This window comes from Diadema antillarum, unplaced genomic scaffold (genome assembly GCF_040938485.1).
Source record: "Diadema antillarum isolate AM-2024a unplaced genomic scaffold, OU_Dant_1.0 seq00000767_RagTag, whole genome shotgun sequence".
NCBI lineage: Eukaryota > Metazoa > Echinodermata > Echinoidea > Diadematoida > Diadematidae > Diadema > Diadema antillarum.
In genome coordinates, this window is record NW_027271657.1 from 781,248 (window position 1) to 803,869 (window position 22,622).

Genomic DNA, 22,622 nt, shown 5'->3' on the forward strand with positions numbered 1-22,622 from the left:
AGGATATATACAACGTTTTCAAACACCAAACATCCTATGACATGAAACAATGCAGAGTGTGGCTCCTGCGGAAAAATAGTCAAAACCAAGATAATCCAATACGTCTGAGATTTGAATGTCATAAATGAAGGAAACTAAAGCCAAAATAAAAATGTTAATCGCCTGAAAGAAGCAATATTAGTAACATATATATGAATGAACAAAGTTTGAGAAATAACATACAATCGATTCAAAAGTTATGAATTTTTATATTCTCGCTGCCGTAATCGCAAAAACTAAGGAGATTGCTACACTTCCTGATCTCATTATGGACAGCATGATATTAAGAAAATAGTTATAAAGCACATTTAACATATTTTCGCTCTTTTACCATCATTGGAGAGCATTTGATTTACCTTTTCGAAAAGCAGCGAGGCGATTGAAAGCGTCTATATGAAAGCGTATATATATATATATAATATATATATATATACACATATATAAATTCGTTTATGATAAGCATACAAATTTATTAACATATTCCCCGGGAGCACGGTCCTACTAGGTTATGTATTAAGCATTATATACAATCGGAAACAACCCTAAAAGATCAAAAATACAGTCATCAGAAATCCAACACGAATGCAGGTGATTGCTATCCCGAAAAGGCAGCGGGAATAATCACTTTATACAATGCTATTTTAATTTGTAAAAAAAAACAACATTGATACAGTTAATAGAAAGTTGATAGAAATTCATTCGAGAAAATAAAATCCGAAAAAAAAAATCAAGATTATAAGATTCAATAAACTCCATTTTATTTTCGGATGAGCAAACTCAGGATTACGAACTGTTAGTGACAATAAGTCTTTGTGATAACAAATCTTCAGAATAACGAGCATCACCCGCCAAAAGTCATCGAAAAGACTCGTTTATACCAAGAAAACTATCAATACAGAGGTTAAAAATACTCGTTTAAAGCGTGAAGTCTAGCTGCTGGTATTCACCAGGCAGATCCCATCGAAATGGAGACACTATGATACTCGAGCATGTTGGAGTTCTGGAAGATAATGAGTTGTTGAAACTCATGAAGAAGATTTTGTTTTGGACAAGAAGACATGGGGTAGATTATAGCAGGTCAAGGGTAAACATCAGCACTTCCCATTTTTTATTGTATTTTACCTCCTTTTTAATCTTATTTACTATATCTTAAATGATTAAATTTGATTTTGTGAACAAATCAAATCAAATCTAATAAAATCAAATCAAATCAAAACTTAATTAACACTATACGGTGAGGACACTAGTTCTAAAATGAAGAAGCCAAAGATTTAACTAAAGTGATTTAAAATACTTTGTTTTAAGTAAATTAAAATAACGGTGTTCACAGTTATAGCATATTGCAGTACACTTGGCAGAACGATCATTTCGTTTGATTATGTCATGGTTGTGTGCGTAGTTTAGAGCCATGTTAAACTCATCCCTAGAGAAAGTAAGTCTAGAGCGCTTCGTTACCATTATTATCACACGTTGAAGTCGATTGAAATGCTGAAACACGGAGTAATATCACCCATACCGAACGCACTTACTCATTATTACGAATGACTCAATTCCTCTAGTTATGTAACTGGTTACCACTCTAGTTTCACAACTAGGTCTACATTATTACGCACGACGTAAATTGCTGTCAACATCTACAGTCATCGCGTCAAAGTGGTGCTGGTAGTTTCTTCCTTTCTCCTCACACACACACACACACACACACACACACACACACGCACACACACTCAAACACACACACACACACACACACCTACACACACTCACACACACACACACACTCACACACACCTACACACACACACACACACACTCTCTCTCTCTCTTTCTTCCTTTCTCTTTTTTTGCTGGTCTGTTTCGTCGGAGTAAATCAATTTCTAACTTTCGTCTGGTGCTGTGAAGTATGCTTCCTCTCTGTGAACCACACGGGTCCTATAAGATTACCTGCAGAAGTAATATCTGTCAGTTTCCTTGTAGAAAATTCTTTGCAGATAGCTCTGCTCTGTTGATACTTGTATGTAAAAAAGGAAAATATGTCTCTCAATGACCATAATGCTCTCTTTTCATTACAAAATTTACTGCTTGATATGATGTAATGCTGTGGGATATTAAGACAAAAATCAACACAATTGTACATTCACAAATTTCTGAAATACATGTTTGTCAAATATTGTCTTGAAATGTAGACCTGTGTTCTCAAAAAGAGCTTCTTCATGACGTAAAAGATATCTTTACTTACATGATGGGTTACAGCAGTTTTAAAAAGTGTAAAACATTTTGTTGGAATGCCAATGTTTTGTTTGTTTGAGAGTGAAGGAATTATGGTTTGTATGCGAAGGATCTGTAAGATCGGAATACCACGAGTATCAAGCGTCAAGTGTCGAGTATAGTTGCCCAGAATATTATCCAAGTTAAAGGATATACAACGTTTTCAAACACCAAATATCCTATGACATAAAACAATGCAGAGTATTGCTCCTACGGAAAAACAGTCAAAACCAAGATAATCCAATACGTCTGAAATTTAATGTCATAAAGGAAGGAAACTAAAGCCGAAACATAAATGTTAATTGCCTGAAAGCAGCAATATCAGTAAGGTATTATATGAATGAAAGTTTCAAAAATATCTGATAATCGATTCAAAAGTTAATTCTCGCTGCCGTAATCGCAAAAAACAAACAAAAAAAATTACTACACTTCCAAACCTCATTATGGACAGCATGATATAAAGAAAATATATAGCAAATTCAGCATGTTTTCTCTCGTTGCCATCATGAGAGAGCATTTGATTTACCTTTTCAGAAAGCAGGGATAATGAAATTACCCTTTTGAATAACCTAATTCTGCAACGAGGCGATTGAAAGCGTACTTGTAATGAAAAGCAAATTTTGAAAAATTCTGTTTTCATTTAACAAACACGTATATTTTGACATCGTTTTGCTTTCAAAGTGATAAAATGAGTTGCTCATAAAAGATTTGCTTTGAAGTTCACAAGGTCATTACCTACAGGTCTAATCATTTCTTGTCACATGCTTATTATACATTAATATTTTAATAGTGTAAAACACACACAACCGGTATCACCTTATTGTATAACACGAATAATGATATTTGATAATATGTGAGCATATTAAACACATTGCAACACACGCGCACGCGCACACACGTATTATTATCATCATCGTAATTATATATGAATATAACTACATACACACGTTTATGATAAGCAGATACAAAATTTATTCACATATTGCCCGAGAGTATGGTCCTACTTACATGTAATGATTTGAGTATAATACATACAAGCGGAATATTGACAAAAATACAGTCGTCAGATGTCCGAAATGAATGCAGCTGAATGGTCTTTTTAAAAGGCAGCCGGAATAGTTACGTTATACAGGTACGATGCTATTTTAATTCGTAAAAGAAAAATTGACAGTGAAGGAAGGTTACCGAAAAATCTGGAAAATCAAGATTATAAGAATCAATAAACTCCATTTCATTTTGGGATGAACAACGTCAGGTTTATGATCTGTTAGTGACAATAAATTTTTGTAATAACAAACCTTTATAATAACGAGCATCACCCGCTGAAAATCATCGAAAAGACTCATTTACACCAAGAAAACTAGTTGTTAGAAATACTTTTAAAACTAGAAGTCTAGCTGCTGGTATTCCCTGTTCAAATCCCTTTAAAGAGGAAAGACTATACACAATCATATTGGAGTTCGGGAAGAAAACGAATTGTTGGAAATCAGGAAGGAGATTTTGTTTAGGACAAGATGACTAGTAGCTAGATTACAGCATGTCAAGGGTAAACATCAGCACTTCCCATTCTTTATTCTATGTTACCTCCTTTTCAATCTCATTTACTATATCTTAATTGATTTGATTTGATTTTGTGAATAAATCAAACCAAATCAAATGAAATCAAATAACATGAAATCAAATCAAATCTTAATTAACACTACTAAGGTGAGGACATTAGTTCTAAAATCAAGAAGTCAAAATAACTAAAGTGATTTGATATACTTCTTTTAGTGAATAAAATATGATAATATAATATAAAATTATAACAATACTTTATAGCACATTGTAGTACACTTGGCAGAACGATCATTTCATTTGATTATGTCATGGTTGTGTGTGTAGTTTAGAGCTAGGTCAAACTCATCCTTAGAGCAAGTAAGCCTTGAGTAATTCATTACCATTATCATAACACGTTGAAGTCAATTGAAATGCTGTTACACGGAGTAATATCACCCATTCCCGAAAGCACTTACTCATTGTTACGAATGACCCTATTTCTCTAGTGATATCACTGGTTACCACCCTGGTTTCACAACTAGGTCTACATTATCACGAACGACGTAAATTGATTTCAACATCTATAAGTCATTTTGTAAGTCATCGCGTCAAAGTAGTGCTAGTAGTTTCTTCCTTTCTCTCCCTCCCTCTCTCTCTCTCTCTCTCTCTCTCTCACACACATACGCACTATCTCTCCCTCTCTCTCTCTTCCTTCTCTCATCTTTTTTTTTTATATCTCCCTTTCTCTTTTCCAGCTTTTCGTTGAATTAAATCAGTTTCTAACTTTAGTCTGGTGCTGTGAAGTATGCTTCCGCTCTGTCTACACCCGAGCTCCACCGGCTGTAATTCAAATTGCATCGGGGTAGATAGAGCACTGTTATCCAATGGCATCGCTGACAGAACTTAACCCCGCCCCCATAATCATATCGCGAAATGTGTTTTGGATAACAAAAAATTCTCATAAGTAGCAAGTTTTCATGTCGCAGATTATTGTAGCATAAATGGTACAATGAACATTGAATGATTCGGCACATGCGCATTGCTGTAAATCGTGAAAAATAGAAACTGAACGGCAATTATGAAGCTCTATGAATGGTTGGCAATGAAATAATACTGGTGGAGTGATCGCAAGAAATATCTCCATGCTCACTCGGAGCCAGCCCTTATTAGGTTTAAAATCTGAAGTATTTTCAAGAGTTTTCATTCCTTCACTTTCCCACTTACCTTATCTGTTGCGTCTCAGCAACAGCGAAAACCTTTTTCAGACATTACAACCACCCGGAGACTTTGCAGTATAGGACAAGCAACTAAGAGCCTTGATATTAATTAATATCTGGGAAAGAACGTTTTGCCATTACACTTTAACTTTTCATCTGATTCACTTAGCACTGAACAAGTAGAATCATTTTATTCAAGATGTCTAATGATAGTTCAAATGAGTTCTTCAGTCTGTCAAGTTTCACTGTTTTGTCCGATGATACGACATCAGGAAACATGGCTATGGCTCAATCTTCCTGGATGATTTCTGTGTTCGGCGGATTGTCCGTGGTCATCGCCCTGGTCGCTGTCTTCGGAAACTCTTTGATCCTCGCTGCCATCTTTTACGACCGCCGACTCCTGACTTACACCAATTGTTTCATCATTGGCCTAGCAATCTCTGACTTGTGTAACGGGATCGAGGTTGGTTTTCGCAGCGTGAATATCTTTATGGGATACTGGCCGTTCGGAATAGTTGCCTGTGAGCTGCTGATGTTCTTTGCCCACTATACTGTCAATGTAACTTACGGACTTATTCTTGTAATCGCCGTCGATCGTTTCCGCTCCATATGGAATCCCTTCAAGCACTTACAAAATAAGACTTTAAAGTTTGCCACCTGTCTTATTTCTTCTGTCTATATCACCCTACTCTTCGCAATTGCCTTCTATCTGTATCTCTTGCCAATAATGTTAGGGATGGAACTCACATTTGGCGACGAGATATGTCTGACCCGCTATCAGGGCATGGAATTAAATATTTCGATCTACTTCATGTTGGTTACTCGATACATACCCATTATTTTCACCGGTGTTATTTACATCGTAATCTACGCCATCATCATCCATCGCAGAATCCTTAAGAAATCGTCAGCCTCTGCTCTCTCCACGGCAGTGGGAGGTAAGACATCTGTAAAGCCTTGTTGTCAGACTAATGTCGATATTGATGGTAAACACTCCAGCTACTACGGATTGTTAGAGTCTTAAAGGATTGTTAAAGTCCATCTCCATATACATTAGGATTGAGTGAATGCAGCAATATTAGCAAAATACGTCACAGTGAAACTTTGGGGGAAATGGTTCAATCCGTTCAAAAGTTATGAATTTATAAAGTATCTGCACAGTCTATGCTGGGTGAGAAGACTACTACAGTGCATGATGTCACATGCGTAGAACGATATGAGGAAAATATAAAGAAACTTTCACAAAAAGTTTGTTTTTGAAAAAAAAAAACCCACACATTTCCCTGACTTGTCACTAACGTATGTTGAGGGGAATATTATTGTTGTCCCTGCCTTCTGAGAGAGGCAGGTCAGTTCTTCTTTTATAGTGGTAGAAAAGTGAAAATAAGTTGAAATCTCTTTTATTATATTTACTATTTTTCACATGTGACATCACAAGCTGTACTAGTCTTCTTAGTGACTGAACGTTGTTTAGATGTACGTATATTTTGCAAATAACTTTGAAACTCCTAAAATTAGTCCTGCAATTAAAGTTTGACACATCATATTTCTCTTATACCAGCATTATCTTCATTAAATATGACATCATAAGAAAGCCTGATTAATTATCCTTGAAATGACACCTCACTTGCTATGATTGGGAATTCCTGGAATGCACAGTATGACTGAGTATGAGGAAAGGTCAAATGTAAAATGTTGCAAAATAGAGCAAATGTATTACGTCAAACAGTGTAATTCCCATTTGCTTTGTCGTTTCAAGGAAGGAATGTGCTTGAAAAGAATGCATTGTGAGATTGTCATTAGATTCCAGGCTTAATCCATGAATTAAAAACTGCAGTAGTATCTGCAGATTAAAATTAAACATGAAGGTTTACCAAACAGCCATCTAATGTCTAGGAAATGGGAGTTTTTGAAAGTGCTGCCATTTCAGCATTACTCATTCCTTTGGCCTTTTTTCATCAAAACTGTACATTATCAATAGCAGAAGTGTTGCGACTTTTCACGTTTGATCTGTCCCCATACTCAGCTGTTTTGCACATTCCAAGAATACCCAACCATGGCAAGTGAGGTATCATATTAAAGACAATTAATCAGGTTTTCTTATAATTCCATATTTAATGGAGATAATGCGGGTATAAGAGAAATATGGTATATCAAGTTTGCAGAACTTATTTTGAGGAGTTATGCTATCACAGCGTACATTTACTGTTTTAAATGAAATAAATGGTAATATAAGGTATAAGTAGTTCAGAGCACTGTATCTTGTTTGAGCATTATATCTCCATATATAACTTGTCCTCACACAGATTCGCATAAGACGGACCTGACCACCCTTCAAAGTGACAATCAGTCCTGCACTAAGCCAGAAGGCCTGGACATCCAACAAATACACCCACAGGTTCGGTCTCCCGTCACTGAGAAGAAAAACATAGAAAGTGGAAAGAGAGGTAACGCCCGTGCACAGCGCACTCTGACCAAGATATTCTTAGTGCTGTTCCTGTCTAGCTTGCCTGGCGTCGTAGTCTACACCACTCACGTCTTGTGTAACTTCTGCATACCTATCGGCACCATCGGAAACGTATGTATAAAATCTAAAACGTTGCCTTTTATCTCTACCGATTTTGAACCTATATAATGCATGGGTGGAAAGCAGCACGTTCAGTGACGTAAACCTGCACTTAAGGAGCTCAGCTTTTCCGTCGAGTACGGATCTACAAAAAAAAAAAGTAAATAAGAATGTGAAATATGTACCCGCTGAGGGATTGTGCTGCCATTTTCTAAAGCTAGTTTTAGAGCTAAAAAATAGATATGGAGCGGAATGATGCGAACCTTGGAGGTCTACTATTTCATAATTGCAGCTATAGAGAGCAAAGTGTGGTTTATGAACAAGGACGAACCCTTCCTCTTTCCATTGGTACCTGATTATATTTACAAACATGCATGACTGAGCACATGGACTGTAGAGATAATGATATCAACTTGCACTTTTCCCAAGTTTGTGTGTTATGGTGAAAGAGCAATGCATGTGTGACGGCATGTTGGGTGAGATATGTCAATGAAAGTGGCCAAAATAAGCCATGTAGCCTGTACGAATGCAGGTTTGTGTTTAGGGATTCTCCAAACATTTTATGGTTCATTACCTTTTTACATGGCCACTGCCATGTCCGATGAATTGGTAACTCCCACAGAGGCCAAGCAACGCAGTCCATTTTCTCTGTTCATCATATTCAACACATAGCCCGCAGCGACAAACCATGTCTTGAATATTTATTGAGAAAAATGGATAACATTTAAGCCTTTATAGGAAGGACCAAGTTATCGACAACGTGGCCATGTTAAAGAATATGAACCATTAAAGGACATGTTAAAAAAAAGAAACCCTAAACACGAACCTGCAGTCGTGCAGGATGGCCTAATGATTTTACCCCTTTCATTGACAGATCCCATCCATGTGTTCATGTGCTCAGACATGCATGAAGTTTGTCAACGTAATTAGGTACCAGTGGAAAGAAGAAGAATTCCCCTTTCCTTACAATCAACATTGCACTCTTCGTAGCTGACACTTATAGAATAGTAGCCCTCCAAAATTAAACAACCTTTTGTTTTCTTTTTAAATACAGATTGTATTTCAACCAACTGTTGCGACAAAAAATGCCAACACGCGACTAGTCTTCACGGTCAAATCCTGCAAAGTTATGTTTATATGACGGCCAAATACAATCCATCTAGCAATACAAGCAGCCTAGCTAATGAATACGTTGTGTCAAGGAAAAAAAAAAACACCTTCAAGTCTCAACTCGATATTGCGTGTGTTTGTCGCAGTTATTTGAGGTCCTTGCTTATTATACCTGTCTATTTTCGCATAAAAGTCACAGTTGCTAGTTATTTTGATCTTTTATCAAATAATTTCGTTGTCAACTTTTCGTTCTTTCTTACTTCGTAGTTTCAATTATATACGTAGTATCTAACACACCTTTTATGTTAGTAGAATAAGACATCATACTGTGCAAGGTGAGGCCCTGTACCTCACGGAGGCCCCTCTCTGAGGACTATGCATCTCATGGTACAGCCAAAGCAATGGGAAACTCTTTATTTCTAGAATGAAAGCCACCAGATTCCATGTGCAGCTGAAGAGGAAAAGCTTGAATGTTTCACGAACATTTCATATGAGAGTGATACATGATTTAAATAGAACTAAGCTATTTGAACATATAGTGGTTCACATTTTTTCAGAAAGCATTATACCGTATGTCCCCCCACAAACAAAAAAAAAAACAAAAAAAAACTTTAAAAATAGTGGATCAATTCAAATACAATTTCAGGATATGAAAGTGTAGTATGATTTATTACCAACATTTTACAGAAAACCACATCCGCTTTGTTTCAGTGTTGAAAGATAAATGAGGATCTTTCTCATATTTTGTAGAGCATGCCAGAAATCCCTTCCCTCCAATTTCTGTCCATTGTGTTCACACATGAATATGCAATTCCAAAAGCATCCAAGTGCCATATACTTCGAAGAAATAGACAGACATGTTTTACAACGATCCACTTTCACTGTGACCGCTAAAACAAATTGAATTGGGTTTCCTGCAAAATATAGGTAACATAATTGTATTTTTTCAAAATAATTCAAATCTTATTTAATTTTTCGAAAAGAACATAGACATTACACTTCATATTCTTAGACCCCATAGCATTTACACAGTTCAATCGTATTGAAAGTTATCAGTGCGAAAATCCGATTGTAATTTTTATTTGGACATACAGTAGAGGTCTCGATTGCCATTTTGCCTTTTCAAAAATATTTGTAGTCGACATCTGAGACATTGGACATCACAGGTACAATATTCTTATAGAAACCATCAGACAGAAAGCACATCAAGATTTTATCGATTTGATGTGTAGAGATGCACTTCTTATCTACCCAATCACTTTGATTATGCCAGAACTGTGTCACACTCATAATTCGCAAGGTGGGTTTGGATTTGAGGCTATGGATAGTTTTGTTTGGCCAATAAAAGGTGTAATGGTGTCAACACCTGCAATAGACAACGGCTTATGCTGTATACGAAAAAGATATTATGGCCTGCTATAAACACTATAGATTGTATAGTATGATGGGGGGTTGTGTTTTCGGACACTTAAGTTCGCGCGTGAAAACTTACCTATTTTACTCAAAGACCTGATATAGACTCCTCCGACTGGGTGCGTCATTTTCATTACAGACGGTCCGGCCCGGTCCGGTCCGGTCCCACAACGCTTGGTCATTACAATCTATGAGAAAAAAATAATGTACTAGTTATAGGGATTGTGTTCAGTTAAAGGACAAGTTCACCTTCATAAACATAAGGATTGAGAAAATGTAGCAACATTAGTAGAACACATCATTGAAAGTTTGAGGAAAATCGGTCAATCCGTTCAAAAGTTATGAATTTTTGAATTTTTTGTGCAGTAACCGCTGGATGAGAAGACTACTGCAGTGCACGATGTCACATGCGTACAACAATATAAGGAAAATAAAAAGAGAATTTCACAAAAATTCATCTTTCGAAAAATGTACGCATTCCCTTGACTCGTTACCGACATATGTCATGGGTAATATTATTCCCCCTACCTTTAGAAAGAGGCAAGTCAAATGCTCTTTTATTATGCAAAAAAAAAAATGAAAATATGTTGAATTTTCTTTACATTTTCTTTATACTGTTGTACTCATATGACATCACAAGCTGTAGTAGTCTCCTCGTCCAGCAGTTCCAACACAAAAATTTTAAAAATTCATAACTTTTGCATCGATTGTCCAATTTTCCTCAAACTTTCACTGATGTGTTCTACTAATATTGTTGCATTTTCTCAATCCTTATGTTTATGAAGGTGTACTTGTCCTTTAAGCTGCCGCTTGGAAAGTGGTAATTGGTGACCAGGCTATTATTGCTGTGCAACTGCAACTAGACGCCCACAAACCTTCATGATAAGGGATACGGTTAACTGTACAGATCAATGGGGTGGGGGAAGTCGGCGATCAGTCGGCAACCGGTTACCTACCTTCTAACCACCCAGTGGCGTACCGTGGGTCAAGACATTGGGGGGGGGGGGGGGCACCTCATGCCAGCAACATCAGAATTGCATAACGGTACAACTAAATGCGAGCGAGCGGAGCGAGCGAGCTTGAAAAGTTTTGACACTTTACAGTCCCCAAACTGCCGTTTGTACATGTATAAAAATATATTTTTTTGCTTTGGAAATTAAGGGGGTTGCACCGGGCGCAAATGCTGGCAATTGCTGGCAGTAACATCGGGAGAATGGTATAACGATTAAATGCGAGCGAGCGAAGCGAGCGAGCTTGAAAATGTTGACATTTTACAGTCCCCAAACTGCCGTTTGTAGCTATATTTTTTCACTTTGGAAATTAAGGGGAGGGTGCGCACCGGGCGCAACTACTGGCAATTACTGACAGCAACATCGGGAGAATGGCAAAACGATTAAATGCGAGCGAGCAAAGCGAGCGAGCTTGAAAATTTTGACATTTTCAAACTGCCGTTTGTTGCTATATTTTTTTCACTTTGGAACTTAAGGGTAGGGGGCGCACCGGGCGCAACTGCTGGCAATTACTGAGAACAACATCAGGAGAATGGCATAACGATTAAATGCGAGCGAGCTTGAAAATTTAGACATTTTACAGTCAAAAACTGCCGTTTGTAGCTTTATTTTTTCGCTATGGAAATTAAGGGGAGGGTGCGCACCGGGCGCAACTGCTGGCAATTACTGACAGCAACATCAGGAGAATGGCATAACGATTAAATGCGAGCGAGCGAAGCGAGCGAGCTTGAAAATTTTGACATATTACAGTCCCAAAACTGCCGTTTGTAGCTATATTTCTTTCGCTTTGGAAATTAATTGGAGGGGGCGCACCGGGCGCAATTACTGGCAATTGCTGGCAGTAACATCAGGAGAATGGCATTATGATTAAATGCGAGCGAGCTTGAAAATTTTGAAATTGTACAGTCCCAAAACTGCCGTTTGTAGCTATATTTTTTCACTTTGGAAATTCAGCGGGGGGGGGGGGGCGCACCGGGCGCAACTGCTGGCAATTACTGGCAGTAACATCGGGAGAATGGCATCGGTTAAATGCGAGCGAGCGAAGCGAGCGAGCTTGAAAATGTTGACATTTTACAGTCCAAAAATTGTCGTTTGTAGCTACATGAATATTCTTTTTTCGCTTTGGAGGGAGGGGGCGCCCGGTGCACCCCCTGGATCCGCCACTGGTAGTCAAGGGCGTCGGTTTATGTTCATGATTGGGGGAGGTATGACCAGCGAGGGGGCGTCGAAGTGACCAAGCGGGAGAAGGATGTCCAAAATCTGCACCTTATAGATATAGAGCATCCCCTAATTGTTTGTGTTTGTGAGTGTGTGTGTTTCATATAGATGGAAAAGTTAAGAAATGGCCAAGGTCAAGTCTTATCATTGGCAATGCAAGGCATTTTGATATAGACTAATATGTAAAGCAACACTGCAAAATCAATGTTCTAGCTTTGATAGCATTTAATGTGTACAACCTAGTCAACCTACATCACATTGCGCAACTCTTTTTGCCGTTCCGATGTTCTGAGTACACTGCGCACATCCTGCTTATATTAAAAATGCCAACCACGAATCAACTGAACCACAATCTTTTGTTGTCTCCGGGCGTTTTGAACAATGTTTCACTATTATATACCTCTTTAATTATGGTTAAAAGAAATTTTAGAAAAATATATTTTTTCTTGATCACCCTTTCATGTCGATTTCAAAAGCAGTTTACTAACCCTTGAATTACCATTTTGCTAGTTATTTTTTCTTTATTTTTACCAGCGGATTGGGTTGGGGCACGTGCCCCCCCCCCCCCCCCCGTAGTCACCAAATGACAAAACAAAAAAACAACACACTTTTTTGCTGACAAACATGGTCAGCTTAATATTTTTCATTTCAGGCAGAAGCTATGAATCGAAGGCTGAAAACAATTTGCCAACTTTAAAAGAAAAGTTAATAGAGATAGTGGTCAGCGATCAGTATCTGCCTTTGATTGTTAGGAGCTGGTGACAATTGAAGAAATTGAAGTTGATTGATTAAGTTACTGTATCACAGGTTCAGTATTTGGATATGTCACGCCTGATTTTAGTAAAATGCATTCGTATATGTAAGGGAGAGGACATTATGTCTGTTATACAAATGATGCACAAGATAGAGTGTGTTAGTGTAGGCGTATAGTGCACTCGAGGGTATTTACAATTGTGAAACATGCACGAGGCGAAGCCGAGTGCATGTTGCACTACATTGTAAATACCCTCGAGTGAGCTACGCCTCCACTAACGCCACGAAATAATCCTGTGCATCATTTGTTTTATAAAATGGGTCGAAAATTCGAAAACTAACAGCATTTGTCAGCGTTTTTCACGTACCTTTGTGGGTCAAGACGTCCGAGGATGTTCGTCCCAAACATTTACGCACGTCGCACTCGGAAATCCCGCACATGTAAGTACTGTACGTATAAGCGTATACGTACGCCACATGATTGTTGTGCACAAGAAAGGCCGGCTGGCAGCCCGAACGAGAAGTTGTTTACAGGATTGACAGCGCGTATGGTAGCGCGCGACGCACTTGTAACAACTGATTAAGTGCGCACTGCTAGTGTAAACATTGTGACGTCAGTGACTTTACGCTTTTTTGCAAGGCCGTGCATGATAGTAAAAATTAATGCACGCACACGTGACTCATTTCAGCGCTCCCAATTGGCTACATTCTTGAACCCATTTTATAATGTGTTTTGCTTTCAGGCGACAGTGATTATCATGCACCTGAGTTTCGCCATCAACCCAATCTGCTACGCGACTGGGAATCCGCTCCTCAGAGCTGGAGTCATCAACTTCTTATGCCAACAAAAAGGGGTGAAGCAACGGCCATAGACGGCCATAGTTTAAATTTAGCAAAAAGTTATTTGTGTGTGTGTGTGTCTGTGTGTGTTTTAAGTATGAGATTTTTTTTTTTGCTTAAAAACTAATGTGTTGCCAGCAGAAGTTTAAATTACCCATTAGCATAAAACAATACGAGCTTCTATGCACACCCCCACCACACACACATACAGTACATACGCTAAATACGCGCACGTTTTCATTCAGTGTTCATAGGCACGCTCAATTGGTAGCACATGTGCATTTCTTGCTTGATTTGTCACTGTAAGCACAAAAGTCATGGTTTTTTTTATATATTTACATTGTGCCTCAACCAACTAGTAAGTGGTACTCTCGGGCACAAGAGTTATTGATGATGCAATGTAGTTATAGATAACATTCAATGAAAGTGAGGATAAAGGGCTTGAGCTTTATTGATCCTAGCAAAATCTCCGTTAAATTAAACTTCTGCGATGATAGCGATTGAACATTGCGCTTTATTCAGTGATAGTTTCCTTTGTTGGGTAATCCTCCATTTCACTGCATTACAAAGTATGAGAAAAATACTGAAATTCCTAGAATAGATGAATTCGCTTTAATAATGCTTAGTTGATGATGATTGGTTTACTTTATTGTGTAACAATGACCATTCGTGACACATTTATATATATTTTTTTTTGTGTTGCTCTATTCTACTTGGTGTATTTGTATTAATTGTTTCTTTGCTTTATGCTCCTCAAGATAAGTAGTATAAACCTTTGGTGGAGCTACTAAACCTGGGTAAAGAATACAGAATACATTAACGAATAGAAAAATAAATGAATTATAGCAAGTGTACATCTGTTCGCAATGTTAAATACGTACGTACACGAAAAAATGCTGAACCAACCTGAACTTTAATTGAAACATATCAATATGCAATACAACATTCATTCTTAAATCTATATATTCAGATGACTTTAACAATAAAATCAATGACCATTTTATTGACTGATTGGTTTGTACAATTATCCACTGTAATTGACTTTTTTTTTGTAAGAATAAAGTTGATCATAATGTAATAGGACATTGTCTATTATCTGGCTGCGTGTATCCGATAACAGTACGGGGAGATTGAAGTGAGTCGCTCTATATCATGTCAATCTCTCAGACGGTCTAGGTAGGAGAATATTGATTTAAAATCTTTTTAAGATTTCGTCGTGTAGTTCAGAGGTGAAATATATTGAGAGATTAAATCGACCAATCCAAGTCGCTGATAAAACATCTCCCTTTTTGTACTGTTTAACACTTTACTTGGTTTTTATATAAAAAAAATAGGATAAAGGAAAAACCAAAAATCTAAAACAACAACGATTTCTTCAAGAAACGTAACTCAGATTTTTCAGCGCCCGGAAATCAATACCCAAGATTGACCTTCAAACTATTCATCCGGAGCTTTTAACTGCGTCATTTTGTGACCTTTTAAGTAAAAAAAAATCATCATCACCACTCAGTCAACCTTTGTCATATAATGAATTCTCTTTCCGTATAAAGTGGATGCAATTAAGTGGAAATGTTTGTCCATTGAAACGAAAACTTTGCTATGATATATGCATAGGTCCTAAAAGCTAGATCGATAGCTCTTAACAACCGCAGTTCGAAATGACAATGTGGAGTAGAGGTAACTACATCGGCGTATGTTATCAACAAATACTGCATCTAGGCCCAGGAAATCACCAGTCGATATCGGCGTGAGGATAACAATACACCGCTCGCTATTCTACCACGTTCGCATTGTGGGTGCTGAACTATACCTGTATCTAGACTTTACTCCAGGGCAACGATTCCTAGCAGTGGGAATGAGAAAAGCTGGAGAAATTGATTTTCCTCATCGTCTAAAATCTAAATCGCGACGTCAAATCGTGAACTTATCCCTTTAACGTGTGTAAATTGGAATGTTGAAATGCAGATATAGCTAATAACAACCATAAAAGTTTATTTCATACATTTCGTTTTTCCCTAAAGTAGTTTTTTTTAATCACTCCTAAATCGCATTTTTTTTTGTGATAAAGGCTTACACTCCTCCAAAAGCTAAATAAAAGAAGTAAGAAATATTTGTGTTATCTTACGAATAATACAGATTTAGTGCACTATTTGTATGATCCTAACTGATTTTCTCCTATAACCACTTTCCCACCACAGGGCACCGTAAAATAATCTATTGCAATTTCTCTCCATCCATGAGTTATTGTATCATATTGATGCAGTCTTCAGAATTGTCATGGTTATATCATCATTGTTTTGTGTTTTGCCTATTATGTTATTTTGATTCAATATGATATTAAACAGTACGTGTGAAAAGATTGCAAGAATGAAATAAGAAACGTTTTCATTTTAAGTGCTTATGTGATCATATCAACAAATCGATAAGAAATAAAGTGGTAGAAACTGATCATGGCTAAGTAAAACGGTTAGATGAATGTTATTCTTCGTGGGCATGATGATGTACGAGCATCCCTAAGGTCGTTTTGCCATCAGCAATCTCTCTCTCTCTCCCTGATCCCATGACAAGATCTCCGTCTATACTCTATCTATCCATCCATCTATCTATGTATCTATTTGTTTATCCATTTCTATCTATCTATCCATCTATCTATCTATCTATTTATCTATCTATCTATTCATCCATTTATATCTATCTATTCATCCATTTCTATCTATCTATCTATCTATCTCTGTCTATCTGTCTATCTATCTCTATTTATCTATCTACCTATCTATCCAATTCTATCTATCTATCTATCTATCTATCTATCTATCTATCTATGTATCTATCTATATATCTATCTATATACCTCTCTATCTATGCATTCATCTATCTATCTCTTTCTATCAGTCTATATCTATCTGTTAAAATATCAATCAATCCATCTTGTTTAGCACAGTACGCTTGTAACGGTTATGTATACATAGTTTGATGATAATAAACCTCCCTGATGTAAATGACGCAACAATCATTGTGTAGTATGTGTGTCTTCGTGTTTGCTTGTTTATTTTATGTCATGTTTATGTGAACGTGTTTATCACGGATCCTCATTGCGATGTAGAAAACAAACCTTGTCCGCATGACCATGAAAATGAAACAAAATGAAACAAATTTCATTTACACATTGTAAATTTGGTGATACAATACAGCTTGTATAAATGTCATCTATTAAATTACTGCACACATCAATTTCCTTTCTTGGAATCATACACATTGCAATCATTATTTTGATGTTTTCTGTGATATTACTGAAAAAAAAAAATTGGTTTCTGCATGAAATCAACAAACAAACAAACTAACTAACTAAGTAATTAACGAACAGATTGCGTTGAGGCTGGATCGAGATTTATTCTCATTGAATAAGCGTACGAACCATTAGAACGAACTAAGAGTTCGAGGGATACCATGGCTCTCCAGACACACATCAAGATTGTAATCTGCATCACCCTTTATCCCATCTCTTTCTCTCAGGGACGTACCGCTGGCCCATGCCGCTCTATTTCAAAACATAATATTAATACGGCGCAGCATCAGCCAGCGTAGCGTTACTGGGAGACATGTCATGACATCAAGCTTGGCCACCATCTCTGAAGACAACAATGGATTGGACCCTGACATAGTGATTTTAATATAAAATACGAATATCATTATATTATGTCTTGCCAACTGATGGTAAATTGGCAAGCTTTATTTTGTAACATCATCATTTATTTCTGGATTCAGCAGCAGCTGGGACTGAGGAGGCGGGCTTCTAGGAGTGCTTTCCCATAATGATCTACGTCCAAAACTTTAATATTTTGATATGTACTTTGGTTGATCTGATACAAACAAATAATTATCTTTTGCCTCTGAGATTTTATGTTTTGTCTTTTTTTTCATTCTACAATTGAAAATATTTAACAGTGGCTTCATGTTTAGGGAAACCTACAATAAGATTTTTTTTTTTCATTCATCCTTTTTCATCATCCATTTGTCGATATATTGAAAGACAGTAAAATGCACTCTTTAGGATCATATCAGCTCTAGACAATGGATTTTTCCTGGCTGTGTATGAGAATGATGATACTACTACTACTACTACTACTACTCTACTACTACTACTATACTACTACTACTGAACTACTACTACTACTACTGCTACTATACTACTACTACTTTTACTACTACTAATAATAATGATAATGATAGTAATAATAATAAGATAATTTGAAGTCATTACCTCACCTTATCTGCATTTATAAACCTGCCCGACAGCTTAGGAGATGAATGTGAATCTGCTTCTTTTGAATTTTCCTGTTGCCATATGAAAAGAATGGCATATACCATTGGTCTTTTTGGCTTTTTGGTTGAGGGCGCTGCACTGTGGCGACCACCACTGGCTTTTTATGTTCCTTTTTCGTGTTCTGTTTTTCACTCTTTGTTGACTAAGTTGTGGATTTGTGCGGTTTAACTGTTGACAAAATGGAAGCTGTATCATCAAGACCTGGCTGGATGCTGTTTTTGGTGACAATTTTGCTCATTTCGAGGTTTTTTACAACCACGAACTGTCTCCCGAGTGAGTACGACCACGTCCGTGGAACACGGATTTCGTTCACACAGGCGGAGCTCTTGTCCTACCGCCCATAGGACGCAGGCAGCGTTTTTTTTTTTAGACGGCACAGATTGGGGCATGACACGTATTAAACCTATGGGAAACACGTTGGGTTACGGTTAGGGGTTAGGGTTAGGTTTAGGGTTAGAGTTAGTGTTAGGGTTTGATGGTTGGGGTTAGAGCTAGGGTTAGGGTTAGGGTCCCCAATCTGTGCCGTCTAAAAAAAAAAAAAAAACACGCACGCGGGCAGCGAGCCGAGCGGTTTCGAGAGCTTTCCGCGGGAGATTAAGCTGCGCAAAAGAGGTAAGCCCCGTGGACTGCGACGACGAGTGAGAAGACGCGGCCTAAGACCACCACTACCGACAATTGTTTTCGGAAATGTTCGCTCTTTACAAAACAAAATGGACGAACTACGCCCCAATGTACGATATTTACACAAGTACAAAGAAGCAAGTTTACTTTGCTTTACAGAGACATGGCTTCAACCAGATATCCCGGACAGTGCAATAGATGTGACAAATCATGAACTAATCAGAGGTGACAGGACAGCTGACTCAGGTCAAACTCGAGGAGGTGGAGTATGCATGTTTATTAACAATGGGTGGTGCAATAACTGGTCAGTAAAGGATAAAGTATGTACTCCGGATTATGAGCTGCTTATAGTGGGTCTTCGTCCATTTCATTTGCAAGGGAACTCCATCAAATTTTTGTGTGTGTTGTATATGTCCCACCACAGGGCAACGTGAAAGTGGCAAGTGAGCAAATAGCGGCTAAGGTCAACGAACTTGAAAATTCATCTCCAGACTCGGCTAAAATCATATTGGGTGATTTTAACAAATGTAACCTGCATTCTACACTGCCATCAATTCACTCAATATGTACAAGAAAATACGCGAAACAATGCCTTGCTTGATCTGTGCTACTGTACTATCCATGACGCGTTTAAAGCCAGCATTTGTCCCCAACTTGGGAACTCTGACCACTACAATATTCTTCTGAGGCCACACTAAACTGGCGAACGAGTTTGGAGCCCAGATGCCATGGAGGAACTGCGCGCCAGCCTCGAATGTACTGACTGGGATGTCCTGCTCGACAGTGCAGATTCCGTGGAAGACAAGGTTTCTGTTGTCAATAGCTACATCCTCTTCTGTGTTCACTCCATTGTTCCTGTTAAAAAATTTAAAATCTATCCTAACAATAAACCATGGATCACTAAGGATTTAAAGGAGCTCTTGAAGCAGAAACGTGTTGCTTTCTCTCATATGGAAATGGACTCTTACTGAAAGAGCTACAGAGCAAGATTAAGAAGCAGATACGTGTATGCAAAGCTGATTATAAGAAGAAATTGGAATATGATTTTCAAAAATGTGATGCAAAAGCAGCCTGGAAGAAGATGCAAAACATAACAGGATATAAGAAAGGACAGAGTAGTATTCAGTTAGATGAGAACTTTGTAAATCAGGCAGGTGAATTTATAGCAGATTTGATACTCATGACTTTTCAGCTGAAAATGTTTCTTTACTAGAATTGTTCAATCAATCAATCAGAAGAGATATCATCAATTGATGTTCAAGATGTTCGTAATCTGTTTGCTAAGGTCAAAGTCAGCAAATCTAGTGGAGGCCCTGATGGAATTTCAAACAAGATTCTTAAACATGTAGTCAACAACTTGCTGAGGTTTTTCGAGACATTTTCAGGCTGTGTGTGGACACCGGTTTCATTCCGCAACTGTGGAAATCGTCAATCATCATTCCGATTTCCAAATGAAATAAACCCTCGGAGTTGAATCATTATCGGCCTGTTGCCCTTACATCCTGTGTAATGAAATGTTTTCAGAAACTTTTGGTTAAAGCCCTCAAGGTTTATACTGGCAATTTTGACCCTGCTCAATTTGCCTACCAAACAAACAGAAGTGTCGATGATGCTGTTCTTGTCTTCTTGCAAGATATATTTCAACACTTGGAAACCCCAAAGGCATTTGTGAGAGCTGTATTTGTTGACTTTTCGAGCGCATTTAACACCATAGTCCCACACAAGCTGGCTGGATATCTGCTTCATCTCAACGTTAACCCCCAACTTTTTAAGATCATTTTCAACTTTCTTGTTAACAGGCACCAATGGGTAAAGTGCAATGGAATACAATACAATACAATACAATACAATACAATACAATACAATATTAGTATTTCTATAGCGCTCTTACAAATAGTACATATGTATCACAGCGCTTCACAAATCCATCTTTCACTCGGGAGGTAGGAGAAAAGAAAGATAGAAAAAAATACAACAAACAAGGAGAGAAAGAAAAAAAGTACATAATGAATCAATTAGTTATTGAAAAGGAAAGTCTTCAACGATTTCTGGAAAACTGACAGAGATGGTGATTCCCTGATACTTTGAGGGAGCTGATTCCATAGGCGTGGGGCAGCTGCTGAGAAGGATCTGTCTCCTGTCCGAGTGAGATTCCTAGGGACAGACAGCCGGGTTGGGTCTTGGCCTGACCGCATTCCTTGTCTTTTAGATTGGTGACGTGAAAGTAGACTCATGAGGTAAGATGGAGAACAATTCTGAAGGCATTTGTACGTGATTGACAGGATTTTGTAGATGATTCGCTTTTGCACAGGGAGCCAGTGTAATTGCTGAAGAAGAGGAGAGGCATGGTCACGCTTCTTGGCTAGAAAAACCAGCTTTGCAGCACGGTTTTGAGCACGTTGAGGGCGCTGGACATTACTTGAAGAAGTACCTGACAGCATGGAGTTTGCATAGTCTATTCTTGAGGTAACGAGAGCTCTCACAGCATGCTCACAAGCTTTCTGATCGAGGAAAGGCCTGATACGTGCAATATTTGAGAGATGAAAATGAAGCGAACTGCTTAGAGAAGAAACGTGGTGATTCAGCTTCATGGAGGAGTCAATTTCGACACCCAGGCTTCTAACTGAACTTGATGGATGAATGACGACATTACCAACAGTCAGGGTGACATCAGATATCAAGGGATGGAACCGCGGATTAGCGACAGCAAGGAATTCAGTTTTGTCACAGTTCAGTTTCAACAGATTACCCTGCATCCACAGCTGTAAGTCCCTGACACATGCAGATAATGTGGTGAGAGCAAGTTCAATTGCCTGACTGTCCTTCGGGTCTGCAGAGGTGTAGAGTTCCACGTCGTCAGCATAGCTATGATGCTGTATGCCCTCATGGTGATTGATGATGTCAGCCATGGGTTGAGTATATAAACTGAAAAGTTGCGGGCCTAGTACGGAACCTTGAGGAACTCCGAAAGCAAGAGACATTGGTTCCGAAAGCTCACCTGTAACCTTCAACCTGAAGCTGCGGTCGGAGAGGTAAGAGGTGAACCAAGCTTTCACACTCCCGGAGATGCCAAAGTTGCTCATTAAGCGAGCCAGCATAACATCATGGTCAACACAGTCAAATGCGGCAGACAGGTCTAAGAAGACGATGAAGGTAACGAGCTTGTTGTCCAGCGCTCTGAGGATGTCGTCTTGTACCTTCAAGAGAGCAGTCTCAGTACTATGCCAACGTCGGTAAGCTGACTGGTTCTCAACATAGAGATCATTCGTATCCAGGTAGTTGGAGACTTGAGACAAAGCAGCTTTCTCAATTATCTTTGAAAGAAATGAGAGATTGGAGACTGGTCTGTAGTTTTTCAAGTTATCACGATTTAGGTTTGGTTTCTTGATCAGAGGAGTCACCACAGCTTCCTTCAACGACGATGGGAAGACACCACTACTGAGTGATGTGTCAACAATTGACGCAATGTAGGGGAGAAAAGTGTTGATGGTATCCTTCAGCAGCCACGTAGGCAGTGGGTCTAGCAAACATGACTTATTAGGCGCAGAGTGAATTAATTTGTACACCTCCTGGGCCGTGATGGCATCAAAATCTGCCAGCTCGGCTCCAGATGTATCCACAATCGATCCACTTCAACAGACGTCAGTATGCGATTCCTCGTTCCTAAGTTGGAGATTTTCTCTAATCTTTTCCACTTTCTTTAC

General features: G+C 38.2%; 1 protein-coding gene across 1 annotated transcript; it reads left to right on the plus strand.

Moving 5' to 3' along the window:
* The first annotated feature begins 5,340 nt into the window (after positions 1–5,340).
* On the plus strand, positions 5,341–14,005 carry LOC139738756 (uncharacterized). The gene is made up of 3 exons (XM_071649397.1): positions 5,341–6,001; positions 7,370–7,641; positions 13,877–14,005. Exons 1-3 carry the CDS (start codon positions 5,341–5,343, stop codon positions 14,003–14,005), a joined length of 1,062 nt encoding a protein of 353 aa, XP_071505498.1.
* Positions 14,006–22,622: the final 8,617 nt, after the last annotated feature.

Excerpts from the sequence above, each read along its gene's own strand:
- LOC139738756 (XM_071649397.1), top strand. The coding sequence starts at position 5,341 with ATGGCTATGGCTCAATCTTCCTGGATGATTTCTGTGTTCGGCGGATTG. Across the intron at positions 6,002-7,369 it reads TCTCTCCACGGCAGTGGGAG|ATTCGCATAAGACGGACCTG; the intron begins GTAAGACATCTG and ends GTCCTCACACAG. Across the intron at positions 7,642-13,876 it reads CTATCGGCACCATCGGAAAC|GCGACAGTGATTATCATGCA; the intron begins GTATGTATAAAA and ends TTTTGCTTTCAG.